This window comes from Meriones unguiculatus, chromosome 8 (genome assembly GCF_030254825.1).
Source record: "Meriones unguiculatus strain TT.TT164.6M chromosome 8, Bangor_MerUng_6.1, whole genome shotgun sequence".
Lineage (NCBI taxonomy): Eukaryota > Metazoa > Chordata > Mammalia > Rodentia > Muridae > Meriones > Meriones unguiculatus.
The window spans coordinates 24,066,743-24,084,377 of record NC_083356.1 but is presented as its reverse complement, the minus strand read 5'-3'; the positions used below and the strand labels follow the sequence as shown (position 1 = coordinate 24,084,377).

Here is a 17,635-nt window from a genome sequence, read left to right as displayed (position 1 = left end):
TTGGGTCCTCTGGAAGAGTAGCTAGTGCTCTTAACCACTGGGCCTTTTCTCCAGCTGGCGGTATGTCCGTCCATTTGCTTTTTGACCTCCTTACTGATGAACATAGCTCATTCAGGGCTGTCGTCTCTGCGTGGGTCATTAGCACAACCTGCGTGCTGATACTTGTGAAGCATTGCTTGTGTGCTGGGGCCCTGGGAAAGGAATCTTCAAGGAGCCGGCTCTATGGTCATGCTTTTAGAACCCAGGTGAATGGCCGGAAGACCGGCTGAGGAAGCCAGCCGACGCCTGTGCTTGCTCCTTTCTCACGGCTGAGATGAACACAGGGTGGGCAAGGTCACACATGCCACGTGCCTTCAAAGTGATGGGTGCCATGAAAGTGAACCAGGTAGGGTCAGAGGGCAGTGCTGGGAAGGGACCACACAGATGGAGGCGGAGCAGAGCTTGGTCAAGAACCTAAGACAGGAATGAGCTCGGCTGGCAGGGCAGGGCCCAGACAGGGCCCAGCGAGAGGCAGGTGGAGAACAGCAACTCAGCTTAGATGCTGGTGGTGCTTCCCCATGGGAGATGCAGGAGAGAAGAGATGGGGACCAAGGGTTTATGAGCGGTGCTGTCAGAACAGGCTCAGTGGAGAACGATCAGGAAGAGAAAGGAGTGCAGCCTCCTTTCAAAAGGCTTTTTTCTTCTTCTTTCACAAGAATAGTGGTTCTCAACCTGTAGGTCATGACCCCATGGGGGTGGTGGTGAATGACCCTTTCACAGGAACTGCGTCATCAAATATCCTGTATCACCAGATATTGCACTTCTTAACAGTAGCAAAATCTGTTTACGAAGTAGCAACAGATTTTTATGGTTTGGGGTCCATGAGGAGCTGTATTAAAGGGTCGCAGCATTAGGAAGGTTGAGAACCACTTCTAGACTATATTCATCGAACAAAAGAAGGGTTTTTCTTCTTTTTGTGACAAGGTCTCACTAGGTGGGCCAGGCTGGCCTTGACCTCATGGAGACCCACCTGCTTCTGCCTCCCGATAGCTGTGACTACTGGTGTTCACCACTGCTGGCCAAAGATGTGTTTATGGCACTTTCTAACGTATCGCGAACTTTGGTCGGTAACCCCTCTTAGCCTCCATCTTATCGTTAGCCTTCTTTTCCCAAGGGCTTTGGTTACCACAGTTCTCACTCACCTTTCAGTTCACGGCCCCAGGGAACTGCTGTGGTACAAATGGCCCCTGAGTCGATGCTGACACCCCCACGGCCAGCCTCAAGACCCAGAGTGGCACCTGTTGTTGTTTTACTGTGCAGACCTACCGTCGCCTTGATGTGGTGAGAAGCAAGCTTCCACTGTAGTCTGCCGACTTATGGGCAGAAATCGCTGTGGGAATTAGTGCCATCTTGGGGTGTGACATGGTGTGAAATGAGCTGGGCTGCCTGGGCCTGGACCCTGCTCCGCCACTTCCCGTGTGGCTTTGGACAAGATCCCCACTTCACGCTTTAGCTTCGGCGTTTAGTAAGAGGACATGGCCAGGGCCAGGATCCGTTTCCCTCTCCTTTGAAGTGAACGCACTAGCCTGTCCCTGTGTCCCAGGATCTGTGAACACAGCCTGGGTCAGAGTGTGGTAGTGTGGCTGGTGACGGCAGTAGCATGGCACAGACCCGTGAGCCCCAGGTACTCCAGCCATGCGGTAGACAGGTCTGCACTGTAGCCGTTTCTCAGTTTAGGGAACCTGACAGTTACAGGGCCAGCGGAGGCCGCTGAGAGGCCAGACGCACTGTGCAGGCACACCACCTGGGACTGAGCAGTGCCCACTGGCTCTCAGCTCAAGGGGTTGCTTCCTCACTTGGAAGCCAGAGGCCAGGTGGCAGGAGAGCAAAGGACACGCAGGGGCAGTGGGTGGAAGCTTAGTCTAGGTTGCCGTGGAGAAGAGAACTTGGGATTCTAGGGGGAAAATTAAGAAAACATTTAAGATGGGAAAAGGTGAGAGAGGAGACACAGCTGTTAGCTGAGAAAGCAGGAGGGCAGGGTGCAGGGCACTGGGGGGACCCCCCTGAGGGCTGAAGAGCATTAGGGCAGGTAAGGAAAGTAGGAAGAACCTAAGGTTTACACATTTGGGAGCAGAAAGACACTCCCGAGTCTGAGGTGTCCTGGTGATCCTCGTGCTCCCCGTGACCCGGGGAAGGGAGTGACTGGGGACATATGAGCTATCTGGGTTTATCACAGAGGCATTCCACACAGTGAAGGTGACGGGGGGGGGGGGGTCGGGCAGCAGAAGCCAGGGAAGCAGGCACTCAGGAGTGTTCGGCACACAGTGGAGCTGCCAAGCAGTGCCCGAGGCCCTGTGAGTGGGCATCTGGAGGAGGACGGGAAGCAGCAAACGCACCTCACTTCAGACAGATGGAAGCCTGCTGCCAGCCAGAGAGCAGATGGTGGTATCATCTCCCTGCCCGCTCCTGGCCGCTCAGGAGCCTCCAGGAAGAAGTGCCGTGGTGTCTCTTCCTCTTTCCCTATTAGAGCCTGGGGTTCAGGGAAGAAAGAAGAATCCACAGACTGCCAGAGGTGGTGTTTCTCTCTTTTATTTAAAAACAGTGCTTCATTACCATTTGCAAAGGCTAAGGCAGGGCCCTTCCTTTGCTTAGAGTTTATAAAAGCCAGCAACATGATCAATAATTTATACACATGGAGAGTAATACAAAAAATAAGGAATAAAAGCTAAAGATCTAACTACTCCAACCTTCACAATTCCAGCTACTTGATAGTAATAGGAGTAACCAATGAATACTGTATGGTCTGAAAGCTACTATACAATATGATTCTTAAGGAGGAGGAGAGGGAGGGAGGGAGTTAGAGACTGTCACAAAGCCCTGGGTGCTTCTCTGGGGTTAGCAGGGAAACAGGACCCTGGGCAAGCAGCTCGGGTGTCCTAGGAGGTGATTCTGGGAAAGGACGGGAGGGAAGGAGACAAGGCTAGGTGGTCAATTGTACAAGCATCCGCGTATGCCCCCATTCCCCAGCGGTACCTGTCCTGCCACGGGGAAACTGCACGTGCTAGGCAGGCTACTCCCTGCCACAGGGGTGTGGAGAAGAGCGAGGTTCTGTGGTCCTTTGAGCCTTGAAAAGATTTGAGACTCAAACACCTGGAGCCTCAGTTGGCTCTGCAGCTCTAACTTCACATGTGTCAGCCCCAGGGTGGCTCTAGCTAGTCACCAGCAGAATGGGGACAGAAGGGGAAAAGTCATGTCCCTTCGGGGAAAAAGAAAGAAGGATCGGTTCATCACTCGATATATAATGCAGCCAAAATGAGCTGCCCAACAAGCACGCACACACAAAAATACTGTGAACAAAAATACAAGCTAGGAGTCCTGATGGGGGCAGACAGCGTTAAAGCTCGCCAGTCCCCAGAAAAAACCAAACCAAAAGCATTTTCTGAAAAACTCAAAAACTCGAGTGCCCCTGGGAATCTGGCATTGGTAACCGGAAGGGGAGGGGAAGGAAAGAGCATCGCTGTTCCCTTTTTGCCTGCCAGGGTGAACGCAGTACCCCCAGCGCTGGCGTGTACAGAACTGCCAGGCAGAGGGCTGCCCCCTAGGCGGGGGGTCTGTCAAGGCAAGATTGAGTTTTGGCTGATGAGCAGTTCTCAGTTACCAATCCCTGCCAGCCAGCACCACCATGGCTGAACTCATCTACCGTTTTTCCTGAGTACACTGTAACTGGCTACAGTTTCGGTAACTTGCATAAGAACACGGCTTCTCCAGCCAACCACAGTACTTCAGGGACCTGTGCCCCCTGGCTCACTGGGCCTTGCTCAAGAGTTCGGCAACCTGTGGTAGTTGGTGAGCCTTTCAAAAGGAAAGTTGCCAAGGGACTGTCCTGCACTCAGGAACCTAGAGGGCACATGCTGGCTTAGGACACCCAGAGCCTGCTTGGGATGGGGCCCTGTTTCCCGCTCTAGCTCGGGGATGGCAATTGCCTGGCTGAATGAGGAAAGCAAGGATAAAGGAGGTACATAGGAGAGGGAGAAGGTGGGAAGAGGCTTCCGGACAGCAACATTTCCAAAAATATAGTGTTTTATGCAACAGAGAATCAAGTGTCACTGGTGTATACTACAAATGGTCAGACATTCTCAAGAGCATGACAAAATGAAACACACGTTTACATCAGATGCTCACCGTGCCCACTAGCGTGTCCTAGCTGAAAACAGTGCAAACAGGTAACTTATGCTTCGAAACACCACAACCCCTTCCCCACCCCCCAAAGTCCCTTTCCTCCTAATATCTGGGGGAAAAAAAAAATCTGCGCTTCCGCAGACATTGCCATGCTAGTTTCGAGTAGTGGGGAACTGGCTGGGCCAGGCAGCTTCCTGCCCTCCTGACACACCTGTGCTCCAGACTGCCTTTGGCTGGCCTTGTTGGCCTGGCACAGGGAGGGGGCACGCTATGCTCTTCTTGCACATCCTTGGGGTTGCTCCACTCATCTTCTAGCTCCTTGTGTCTGGAAGCTACATGACTAGTTACAGGATGGAGGTGGTCATAGACCTGCCGGCTGCACCTCTAGGAAAGCACAGCCTACACTAAACAGTTCAGCCCCTGAGGAGTCCATGTTGGAGGAAAAGCCACGAGCTCTCTTTAAACTAAGAGCCAAGAGCCAGGCGGTTTCCAGAGGAAGGAAACGTGTTGGCTCAGTTCAGCCTGCGACTGCTGCAGGGTGATGGTGACGGAGGTCCCGGGAACCCTGAGAGCCTTGAAAATGACGGGTGACGTGGTGGGTCTGGGCTGAGGCTGAACTAAGTAACACAGACATTCTAGAAAAGACCTAAGGCAGCTCTCCGGGCTGAAAGTGGGACAGCCAGACAATGTTTTCACTACAAGTCTCCTTAAAGGAGGCCAGCTTCTAAGGGAAGATTCGCAGCATAGAAAGCTCAGGCTACAGATGCCTGCAAAGCTGAAAATGTCCTTCTCACACTGCGATTCAGCATCAGCCATCTTTTTGAGATCATCACCCAGAATCTTCTAACAGAGTCACAAAATGCTCCTCTAGCCTGCTTCCTAAAGCAGTTCCACAGGCCAGCACCGTGGCCTTGAGGACCAACCGTGAGGCAAATACAATGGAGTCCAGACACTTGGGAGAGTCCCAACTCTCAGTGCTCACTGTGAAATCCAAAGACCCTTGCATAAAAAGCCAACTCCATCTATTCTTCCTTGGAAAAGGAGCTTGAAGAAGTGGCACTGGAGAGCGTCCATGTCCGTGCAGCAGAGAGATGCGCTGGCAAGCAGAACTGGCCTTGGAAGCCGCAGCCAGAACCAGCTCAACTGAAGGGCACGCAGGCCCTCCCGCCTTGGGGACTGCCTTCACTCTGCCACGGCTGCCCTTATTTCTGTCTAGGAAGAAAGAAGAGGAACCTTCTTCTGTTCTTTCTCCCTTTCTGCCCTTTGTGGATACAGCTGTCGAGGACTGGCCCAGTCTCGACCAGGTGAACGAGCAGGCTGGCCTTCTTGTGAGGACGGCCCTTATTAAACAAAGACCCCAAACCTCTGTTCCTTTAGCCAGTAAATTTCCTCAAAAACAAACAAACAAACAAACAAACAAACCAACAAACCCTCTGCCCCATTCTCTAGAACTCCAAGAGGCCCCAGCCCATCCCTTCCCCTAACTAAAATAGTTACGCACATACAATGAAAACTGTCATGACAGCAACAACAAACCAAACTTTGGCTTGGGGAAGAGACTCCATAAAAAGCCAGTAAACAGGCAGTCTTGTTTCCTATTCCACACATTGCCCCAGAACCAGTGACTACACCGAGGTCTCTGGCTTCCATGCTGTCTCCTCAGAGATCATGGGGACAGGATCCGAGGGCAAGACGATATGTGTCAACTGCAGGCCAAGGACCTCCCTGCTTATAAAAGTATGCTTGATGCAGTCAAATGTCAGCCACTTTAATTCAGGGACACAAATCATTTATCAGTCAAAACTGTGTAGAGGCAGAGGCAGAAACATCAGCAAAAGAACCAAAACCCCAATAAAAACAAACCTAAAATAAACCTAACAAAACCAAAGCTCGTGTCTCTGAACTACTCCTGTTAGCAGCAATCCCTCAGGTGACCTGACCAGGGAGCCAGCAGAGGCGCCCAGATCTTAATGCCTTCATTTTGGAGCCTCTGTGGGACCCTTGCCTTTTGGGTACACCTCAGATCTGGGAGAAGTCCTTTGGAAACAGAACTGAAGCCAGGTCTCACTGCCATGGCCTCTTCAGGAGGACCCTTGCCACTTTACATCCTCCTCCACGGCAGACTTAGATTCCATGGCCTGTCTTCTTAATGTTCTCCAAGGGGTCCAGGTGCTTGGCTGTGACTCTGGAGGACAGGGTGAAGCTGGGTACAGAGGCCTCAAGGGCTGGAGACTCACAGAGGCTCTGGAAGATGGAAATTCCTATGGCTTTGGAGTGAGTACAAAGTGCCTCTGCCTGCCCTTACTGGTCCTCATCACTACACTTGCAGGGACAGCCAACCTAGGGCTGGTTCCTTATCTTGCCCCAGCAGAGGCTTTCTGATGCCTTTCTTACTCTGTACTGACTTTGTGCTGCAAGAAAAGGAAGAAATATCAGGCTGAACACCCCCTTTTCTCTTCTATGCACTCTTTAATGGCTCTGAAGAATTTGTACTTTTAATCTTCAAGCTATGCCCAGATATCTGGGGGAGGGGGAGGGGGGGTTGTCTGGCCACTGACTATTCATTCTTCGGTCCCTGGATCCTAAATTCCTGAATCTTGAGGACGTGGGAGTAGCATGGTAATAAAAGAACAGATGAGTTGCACAGTGGCTCAATGAAAGGGGCAGCAGTCCAGCAGGAATGCTGGGATTTCTGAAAAGAAAAGAAACAGGTGTTTTCCTATTCTGGAGCTCACGCCAAGATCAGTTTCTACTGAGGTGTTTCCCATCCACAGTCTGAAAGCATGCTTGGAAACACCAGCACTGTAATTCCCAAAATCATGCCAACACTCTCAGGCTGTGAGTGTAAATGATTGTAAAAAGAATGCAAAAACAGGAAGGAAGAGGAGAGAAAAGCATCTTTTAAATTCTCCTGTTTTGCAAGCACAAACTCCTACCTAGCGGCATGTGGATTCCAGCCACAGCCAGTCAGAGCCTCCGGCCAAAGACAGGCCCAGAGGAGCAGACTGCTGCAGAGCTGGCCTCCACTCTGCCTGTCTCCCCAGCCACTCAGCACCAGATACACTTTGGTAATTCTGTCTGCTGGCTTCTGATTAAACACATGTGTCAGCTCCTTCCTCCTGGATTGCCTCTTCTGTGACTGACAGAATAAGCTAAGCACGGACATATAGACATGGAAATGCAGTATCTTTTTTTTTTTTTAACCACAGTTTAAAAAAAAAAAAAAAGCAAAAGTAAAAACAACCCCCTAACAAAACAAACAAAACAAAAAACCAAAAAAACAAACAAAAAAAAACCCAAAACCAAACCAAAACAAAAAAGCCACCCCCCCAAACAAAAATCCGAAAACAAAACAAAACAAAACAAAACAAAAAAGCACAATCTTTGGAACAAAAGAATTAAAGGCAGAAATTTAAAGGAAAATACATATTCAAAGAACATAGTGAGGTATAAAAAAGTATTCTCTCTTTTTTTGTTTGTTTGTTTTCCTCTTCATCTTGCTATAGAGTCCTCTACTAGTAAATATTGCAATAGCCAGGCCTCATGAACTGGGGGCTGTCCCATTTGCAGGGTCTCACGTCACTTCAGTAGGGGGCAAATCGGCTGTAGCCACCTCGGTACAAACTCGCCTGCAGTAAGTAGAGACATAAAAATAATTGAGAGGTGATGAGAGAAGCATTAGAAACGAAGCAACATGTCTTGGGAAGGGACTTGGTCAACAGGCGCTGCGGGCTGCAGTGGGACAGAAGAGCGCCTCCTGGCTGGGGCATCACAGCCACTAGGCACAGAAGGGGGACTTGATATGGTTTCCAACTAGTTGTACAAGTCTGTCGTTGTGATGCTGCTACAGTCCCGGCTGAGCTCCCTTCTCACTCATGACCTGTCGGGGTTGCTCCCAGATACTTCTTGGCAGAAGTGATCACATACTGTGTACATCTACCCCTGCTTGTCCCCGTACCTTTACAGACTGACTTTCTCTGATATCTTATTTGTTTTCACATGGAATCTTCCCCTAGGTCTTTCTTTCAGGGTAGGGGATTTATACTTGGCATGAAATACGACAGGTGTCACTATGGAGTGGCCTGACTTTGTAGCTGTGAATCCCAACCTGCAGTGAAGGCATCTAAGCCAAATCCAAGAAGGCTACAGCAAGAACATCAGTTCCATGGATGATTCTAGACACGACCTATGTACTTCTTCCGTACTTTCCTGCAGCTGCTGCTACAAGCTGCCTCTGCAGTGTTCACAATGCCGGGTTCCCAATACAACACACCAGAAGGCAGAAGGACGGCAGGGACGTCGTCAGGCATCAGCAACTAAAAACTGAGTACACTGAGAGCTGTGAAAACTGGGCACCTTACCAAGCCCCAGCCTTTGCTACTACCAAGGACTTTATGCTACTGGTATGCCCCTGGCATGGGAACACATTCAGCATCAATTCCACTGCCTTTCCAAACAGATAGGTCAAGAAGTAACACAAATTCTCAGGGTCTCATGTGGCTCCCACACTTTGGCAGTGGATGAGATGACAATGTGTCGCTTCCCCAGATCTTTCAAAAATGGCAGGTGGGAGTGAGGAATAGCATATAAACTTACCACAGCGCCAACTCCATAGCTGGCGGCAGGGGCGAGGGCATGGTAGGGGTCAGCTGTGTACACCCTGCCGTAACTGGAAAGGAGAAACACAGTCAGATGGAGATAGATGAGACTGAAACTGACAGTCCTGTGCTGCAGGTCTGGACTATTAGTGGGGAAAACGGCAGAGGGAAAAGCCTTCCTATCTCTGTTCCTGAGTGCAGTAACTGAGAAACCCTGACATTCTTGAAAAAGCAGCAAAGACAGGGTCAAATGAGGAAGACGACTGTCTGTAATCACAGCCCAAGAGACAGAACAAGAGAGCAAGTAGAAGAGGCTGGGCCTGGGTGCTGCGAGGCAGGAGCCATGAAGAACAGGCTCTAGAGAGGGCAGGCTGGCAGGAGCCCGGGGGCTAGGCAGTGCTGGAGATGGTGGAGGAGGAAGAGGACTGATGCTGCAGACGGCGCGGTGCCCCGGCGTCAGAGCCTGCTTGCTCTGGCTCTGTACGTACCCGTCGCTGTAAGCGGCTGCAGCGGCGGCAGCAGCTGTGGCTGCGGTTGCAGTAGCAGGCTGTGCATATCTGTAGGCTGCATATCCGCCCTACAGGAGAGAAGAGAACTGACTTTACAGCTACCTCTCCCCGAGACAGATGCCCCCCGCCCCATTACAGACGCACACGTGTAGACACAAGGACAGACACAAACACAGACACACATGGGAAGGGATGTTTCAAACTGCACCAGTCTGCATGTTCCTCCTATGGCAGGAAATCAAGCTTTAGCCAAGGTAGGAATTTGCTTTCCAATTTGTGACACTAAGAAAAGTCGAGTTCATAGATACTGCCTAGTAATTTTAAGAAATACAGATAGGATTTTGGCTCTTACTTCACAGTGTTTCCTGGAACTCTTGACAGAGGAAATATTCATGGAATGTCAGGAGAACCCTGAGTCAACATGCATATACCAGTTAAAAGCATTAAAGTCTATTATGTTCACAGGTGTCAATTTCAGATCTCTGCACTGGGCCTGGCTGGTTTCTAAGAGGATGCTGTAGGTCATGGGAAGATCTGACCAGAGCTTGGGTCCGCCTGGTGGGGCATGTCTGTCGAGAGCACCACTGAGAAGGAAGGGACCGACCAGACCAGACAGCAGAGAACTGCGGGTGAGGTGAGTTACTAATAGACCCACCACCTGCTTTCAAGTAGCGGGGATGGGGACAGAGGCGACGGCTTTAAAAGCCAGACATTTAGCCCCAGTTCTCTCCAGAAAACCTCTTCCTCTAGCCCACATCCCAGACTCAGGGAGATCACATTACAAGTGGCTTCCAAGCATCTGGCTAGCTCTGATGAGGTGAGACATGCCCCGCTTGTTTTTCTCCCACAGCAGTCTCTGGGAGCTTTCCCCCTGATGGCTGGCTCACACACCCCGAAGAACCTTCCAGAAGGACTCAAGGACAGCTGTGTAACCAGGGCTCCTGAGACAGGTCGACACAACTGGCAAGGCCAAGTTTTACTTAGCCCTCTGCTGTTCACTCACTTTGTCTAAATCCAATTCAAATTAAAACAAAAACAAAAACAAAAAACAAACAAAAACAAAAAAAACACCTGGGACAAGGTTTCTCTGTGTAGGTCTGCCTGTCCTGGACTTGCTCTGTAGACCAGGCTGGCCTCGATCTAAGAGATCCATCTGTCTCTACCTCCAGGGGCTGGGATTAAAAGTGTGTACCACCACTGCCCAGCCAGATACACATTTTTATTGCCATTCTTTGGTCAAAAACAGCTGTTCAGTTGGCCCCCCTAGCTCAGTTTGTTCAGTCATGAATGATAAAGGGTTGTTTCTGTGGACAGTCCATATATCATGGCAGCTCAAGCACTGCATTTTTCTCTGCCTTTGAATGCTCATTTTTTGCAACTTTACAAAATAGATTCCACATTTACTTTCTTTTTTTTTTTTTGCCATCGGTTAGGGTTGAAAAGACACATACGCACGTGAGCCTATCTCTAGAGATAGAGCTAGCCTACGCTGTCTGGGAACTCACCATGTAGACCAGGCTGGCTTTGATCTTACAGAGATTTACCTGCTTCTTCCTCCCAAGTGCTGGTAAAGGCGTGTGACGCTCCACCGAGTTAGGAAGTATTTTCTATGGGAACTATGGTGCTCTTCTCTGGCACCTACCTAGCAGCTCTGGATGGTTTCTTTGATTCCTGATAACTCTCATTTTGGAAATACTTATACTTTTATAAACGTCTACAATTTCTCTACTACAGCACAGCAAATACAGGGAGCTCGCCAAGTCTATTCTTTAAGAAATCAGCATCAGCAGCTTCAAATAACCTTTTAAAGTCCAGTGGCTTCCAGCTGCCACACAACATTCCCTTGCGGTCATTCTTTCTATAGGTGTCCATAAGGGATAATCTGAGTCACCATTACCAAACCCTGCAGTGACCTGGCAGGAAGCATCCTTGTGACATTGAGAGCAGGCAGGACCTCTGGGCAATGCCTCACATCAAGCTCCACAGGGCTTGCTCCAGTCCTCAAGCCTTCAAAGAGGACAGGGATGGTGAGAGCATTGGTTAGAGAATAAAAAGTTCACTGTTATAATGCAATCTTTATCTGGGTCATAAAGGCTCAGCTGTTTTATTCTCTTTAGATATGGTTCCATTTTTTAGAACAGAAGCCAAATCTTTAGTGAAACTTACGTAATTTAGCACTACATGCTTTGTCTCTTTAGCATTCCTTCTAACACCAAAATAATCTTTACAATTTTAGAAAGCTAAGATAGTGAAATTAGCTGAAACTTGATCCAAGCTTAGCTATGTCCAGCACTTACAGACGGTTGTCACTGAAGTTCAGATCCAGGTCCGATCTGGAGAAGCTTGACTAGAGCGCAGGGGCCACATGTGCATGCGCTCTCCAATCACAGCTCTTAGCTTCGCCTACTAACTGGAAGGAAGGGCTCCTAGGCGAGGCAACTGACAGCAATGGTTCCCTCAGGGGCGTAGGTCCTTCCCACCAAGGACACGGGCCTTCTCCATCTGCAGTAGTTTGCTTTCATGAGGAGACCCTGACTTTGGGGTCTGGCTGATGAAGCTCTCTGCTTCAAGTGTAGGATGAGATAAAATATTTTATTGACACTGACGGGCCTAGGAGAATACTGGCAATAAGAAAAACTACTTAAAGCCAGGCACTGTGACACATGCCTTTAATCCCAGCACAGGGACAGAGGGCAGAGAGAGGGATTCGGATCTCTGTGAGCTTGAGGACAGCCTGGTCTACAAAGTGAGTCCACGACAGCCAGATTACACAGAGAAACCCTGTCTCAAAAAATAAAAACAAACAAACAACAACAACAAAGGAAAACTATTTAAAGCAGAGGTGGTCTAGCAGCTATAGAAGTCATTTAAGGGAGTGCTGCATGTCAGCTGGATGGGAAAACTTTACCAAGGCAACCTGGCAGTTGACCCATGCCTAAGGAAAAGTGCACTGTGCACCAGGAAGTGCCCCCTTTCAGATACACCTTACTCCAGAGTCTTTCTGCTGTTGCTGTAAATTGGGTATTCTACAGAACATTACACAAAACTCAAGACAAAAATCTACAAAATACAATTGACTTAACTGTATTCTAGGTTTCAGACTGTACAAAGATTCCAGGTTACGAAATTTTTTTTTCCCTCAATCCCAGATTTTACTTTAACCAGCAATTTTAAAGGCTCTTATAGAACACGAGAGTAAAGTGCAGTTTGAAACACCAAGGTTTTCATTACTGTTTCTTAAAATTTTCAAAAAGAACAAGGTGGGAGGAAGGAGGGGGGGCTCAGGCGTGGGGGAGGGTGGCGCCACATTAATATTAATCACATTAAAACTGAGCATGCCGACATCCGGAGCTAAAACAACAGCAAAACCACCACGTCCAGACTGGCACTGGCTAACTCTATCTATCCCAGCATTCTCTTGGGACAGCGGTTTGCCCTAGGCTCTACCACAAGCTCGGTGAAGTACACAGCCTCAATTACTAGAGCGTGCAGCCACAACGACCTGGTATTACGGAAACAGTCAGTCACCACTTGAGTTAACATTCCATACCCTAACAACTGGCCCCTCCCCAGCCCAAAGGAGGAGTAAATCTTGCCCACCCGAGCCCTGGCCCATACCACAATGTTAATAATTATAACAAGCAGTAACCCATCTGTTATATCAGAGAAGGGAACAGAGACTCCACTGAGAGATTTAGAGTGAGATGTTAACAATTCTTCAGCTGACTGCACAAACGAACGAACAAAAAGAGGAGAAATAATTCATTTGGAGGTATGAAGTCATGGATAGCTGATGTGTATTGCTTTGAACCATGCACTGATGCAAAACTGAAGCAACCATTAATAAAAATTAAAAAGGACATATGTATTTACACACAATCAGACCTGTTTGATCTGAAGCAGTTTGCAGATTCTATCTGTGTGTGATTTGAAATAAAACAAAAAATGGGGATTAGCATGGCCACAGCACACCATAGTGTCGGAGGGCACACACAGACGGCTTCTGGAACTCTGAGAGCTGCCTAAGTTTGGCATGGCTAAGTAAGCCTGGTTCAAATCCACACATACCCCTTGAAAAACAGTTAATTTCCTCTGTAACCTTTCTAGCGTTCCCAATTTGGTGGCCCAATCCTACATCCCTCTGCTAGTCCAAATGCCTGGCCCTGGCAACAGAGCTCAGCCCAACCCACACAGCTCGCCCAGATACTCGCTCTCTGGAGCGACTGCATACTCCTGTCTACTGTACTTCCAAAGTTTCTCTTATATTTTAGAATTTTGTTTTCTCAATTATTCATATTTTTGCTTCTACGTCCAGCTTCTCAAAGCTAAATGCTGCTGCTTTAAGCCTCTTTGCTAATGACTTTCCGAAAATGTTAAAGGAAAGTCCTTTTCCCACAGCCCAGTGTTACCTCCTTGAGGTTTTCTACTCTTCTTCCCTGAATCGAACTAACTTCTACACCACTGGAATTCTTCTGTGCCGCTTCTACAGCTATGTTTGAAACAAAACAAGTGACCCTTGTCTGCACACCTACAGACTTTCATCTTGTCTTGATTTTAACTTTGCCTTTAATTTTATTGTATTTTTGCTTTAGGTTTACATTAAAACAGGACTTTGGTGAGCATGTGATGTCAAGACACCTTCTCTCTACCTGAAAGACAATGACATGTGACACTGAGGAGGAAAGTGTGTAGCTCAAGACCAGCAGACAAATGAAAGCTTGTTATCCCCACATAGTGTGCAGATGGACAGAGCAAGGCAAGTGTGTGCACGTGCGAGCATGTGTGCGGGGGGCTGGCAGGCGTGCGTGATGATTAGCATCACCACCAAGGAGTAGAGACCCACTCCACTTAGCAAGGGCCTAATGCTTAGCCTCTAGAACCACTGCACTTGGCCCTCTATGATCCTAATGCCCTCTTTCCCCACTCCAGCTGAGAGCCACAGCCACAGGGGACAGAAAGTTCTCATGCAGACACGGCACAGACTTGAATACAGAATGTATAATTTCTGTAGTGAATGGACAGATCTGTGTACTCTGAAAAGTGTCATTTAAAGTTTCATCTCATGATTATTCAAGTTTGAGGTTAAGGAGAGAGACTGTTATGATCAACTTGATTATCTTTGACTTACACAATAGATGAGAGATAATCTTTCAAATACTTTGCTTTTCCACTTTTATCTAAATTAGTTTATTTCTAAAATATCACTGAGTTACATGAGATAACTGGGTTATTAAGTAATGGACTCTTTTCTTCTCCTAGAATCAAGCCATTGACAAACTCCTTAACAGGCGTGCTAATATCCGGACACTCACTGATCTTGTCAGGTGAAAGGAAAAAGGGCACAGGAGCTAATGTCCTGGCATGTCCAGGCAAGTAGCCACGCCATGCTTCTGCAGCAGCGGTCCATCTCTGACTAGGATTTCACGATGCAGCTAAACATGGGACTTGAAGCCTTACGTGGGAAGATTTCTGTCTCCTCCCTTTTGACATTTCTTTTGCAGTTAGCACCCTCAGCCGCTAAGCTCTCCACTATAAAAGACTGGTTTAAACAGCACAGGCAAATGTGACTGACAGGCTGAAAGAGGCAGCAATGACGGGATAGTACATGTGATGCGTCTGTGGCAGATGTGTTGAGGGGACCGAAGGCTCACTTTGAAGGAAGTGCCATGATGTGTGGATGTGATATGTGCACTGCTGAGGTAGCAGGGCTTAGATCACACGCTCACAAGTCTTGATTGTCCAAAAAAGCCTCTGTTCCCATCTCTAACGTGGAGCTGGAATGGTTAGTATAATTCAATTTTTTCACTGCAATCCACAATCTGATTGATTGGCAGGTCACACTGGCACTCCTACCTGAGGTATTTTAGCGCTAATGATTGGTTCCTGTAAGACTATTCTATAACAGAACACAGGAAGAGCAGTTCAAAAACACAGCTGTGGAAGGAAAACAATCATACAAAGAGCCCACTATGGGCGGCCAGCCTTTTCTTTCCTTTGGATGCAAGCATGCTTTTCACAGGATGAGAATCAGTAGCAGTTTGTTATCCCACTTAAAAGACGAAATTAGGGGGAACTATGGCTTTTCTAATGGGAAAAAGGGGGGAGTGACACACACCTATCCTGGAAGAGCAAGGATCTTTACAAATGGACAAGATGGTTTCATCAGTCCATTCTGTCTCCAGACAAAAGTATGCCAGAAGGAAGCAGAGGGGAGAAGGCTCTCAGAGACCACTCCAGAGTAGAACAGGGAAGACTTAGGAAGCACACCAGCACTGAGGCCTTTCCCCTTCTGCTCATGCTCTGTCTGGGCCAGAGTGCCTTTTTACACACTAACCCTGCTATAGCACACGTTTCTGAGGAAGCTAGATGTAAAGGTTCAGTGACAGATTTCCACAGTTAGGAAACGTACAGAGAAAAGTAGAGAGCAGCAAACTCAAAGCAAAACAGCCTATTTTTATTTGTGCTTTAAGAACCCTTCTTAGCTCCCTCACACTCGGACCATCCAGTTTAACAGCCATAGCTGTTAAACAATACATTGTAGCCCTGGTTTTCACCAGAGGGCTCAGATATTATCTCAGCACTAGTGACCAACTTTCCCCCTCCCAACAACTCTGCCTCAGATGGAAGAGAAAGAGGCAGGAGGCAGGCACCAGGGCTTAGGCTAGCAGGGGCTACTGGGAAGGGTATTTTGACCAAGCCACTGGATTACTTGTTTAGCTCCTGTAGATTTTTCATTTAGATTAAACAACAACAAAACAACCCCACAAGACCATTCTCTTGTTGGGCATAGAAATATATTTCATTAGGATGTTACAAAGCAAAATAAGGAAACTGAAGAGCCATAAATAAATATTTAGTTGGTTGGTTTAAAGTAAAAGCAGGCAAAACCAGGATAGAAGTAGGATATAGTTTAGAAAAAAATCCCAAATAAGGAAGACATTACATAAAAAACCATAACCCCAGTCGGGGAAATAACTTAAATAGAAAAGCCTGCTCTACTGAAGCAGATTCCAAAACCATGAATAATGTAAAAACGAGTTTCATGAGAATGCAGAGAATATATATGCTAACATCACATGTAAAGATGCACATTGAGAAACGTGTAATCTGCTGTACAGTAAGCCAGATCTGCCCAGGCCTCAAGTGTGAGCACAAGGGGAAAAGTAACTTCTTAAAAATTTGCTGAGCAAGAATTAGATTTTAATTAAAGTACAAAGAAAGGTAATGAAATATGGACAGTGGCGGGGGGGCTTTATTCTTGGCTGTGTAAACTATTTAGGGAATTCTAGTAATCACAGTTGAAGGGACAGACCACTGACTCATGACTGAGGTTCCTTTACTAGATACACACTTTCTAAGGACCTCTGACTAGCACAGGTGTAGACTCACCCGGCCTGAGAAAGCAGCACCTTCTACTGCCGCAGGCCTCAGTGCCTTCTGAATGGCCTGACGTCACACTGCTGAGGAAGTAGGCACCAACAGCCTCTTTATGGAAGGGGAGAGGAGAGGGCAGAGAGAGTGCCTCCTGGACACGTTGACCTGCCCCCCAGAATTAGTCCCTATGCTAAGTCTTCTTTACAAAACTGCCTTAATGACTTGGGCCAGTGGACTATGCTGGCATTCAGAAAAAGACCATCTGGAAGGCTCCTAATAATAGTCCTCAAAACTCAAAAGCTTTCCCTGTGTCAGCTAGATCACTGTTTATCTTTTAGGTAGTGTGTGACCAAAAAACCATAGAACTTCATCTCCAGCTAGACGGAGTAAATGCCACGGTGGCTGGCGGAAATGACTCCAAGAGTCCAGGCTGCTAATCACACTCGTCGGTTTCCCTGGCTGAGTCCTAAGACAGAGCCTCACTGGCTGTGGACTCCAGGTAGGTGGCTTTGAAGCTGCCTGTCTGTGAGCCTCTAGTTACCACACACTCCTCTCTCTAGACCTACAATACTATGGTATCAGTTGCTTCGTGTCACTTCCACAAGTGTATGTTCTTCAAATCATGTAAGATTAGAAAGCACACAGTTCGAAAAACTCGTTGCCATTTATATCAAACAAAGCCGCAGTGCTCTAAAGAGGGTGTGGGATGAAAAGAGAAGCACAAGGGGGCAAGAGCTGGTGTCAGACTAAGCTGGGCCTATTACGTATGTACGGAGATGATGCGGCAACAATGCGACTTTAAACCTGCTGATCATCTCGCAGGGTAGGAGACGCCCAGAACACTCGTGGGCACAGGGAGGGGAAGAATATGTCCGGCAGACCGACCCCGGCAACCACCACGGAATCCAAAAGGCTTAGTTTTTGCACCCAGGGGCAAGCGCAGTGGCAGAGAAGCATGCTTGCATTCTTAAAATATATAAATATATAAATATATAT

At 47.9% G+C, this 17,635-nt stretch overlaps 1 protein-coding gene across 34 annotated transcripts in view; it reads right to left on the bottom strand.

Moving 5' to 3' along the window:
• Nucleotides 1-2,552: 2,552 nt before the first annotated feature.
• Rbfox2 (RNA binding fox-1 homolog 2) overlaps nt 2,553-17,635 on the bottom strand; it is a 242,875-nt gene continuing 227,792 nt past the window's right edge. For 16 of the 34 annotated variants that reach the window (XM_060389156.1, XM_060389159.1, XM_060389145.1 and 13 more), the window contains 4 exons: nt 13,151-13,182; nt 9,245-9,333; nt 8,755-8,827; nt 2,553-7,787 (listed from right to left, as the gene is read on the bottom strand). In XM_060389156.1, the coding sequence (XP_060245139.1) occupies nt 7,733-7,787; nt 8,755-8,827; nt 9,245-9,333; nt 13,151-13,182 (249 nt within the window). In that variant the 3' untranslated portion in view covers nt 2,553-7,732. Of the gene's footprint in view, nt 7,788-8,754; nt 8,828-9,241; nt 9,334-13,150; nt 13,183-15,118; nt 15,162-17,635 lie in introns of those variants that run through there. The other 18 variants (XM_060389154.1, XM_060389152.1, XM_060389169.1 and 15 more) reach the window with 5 other exon arrangements.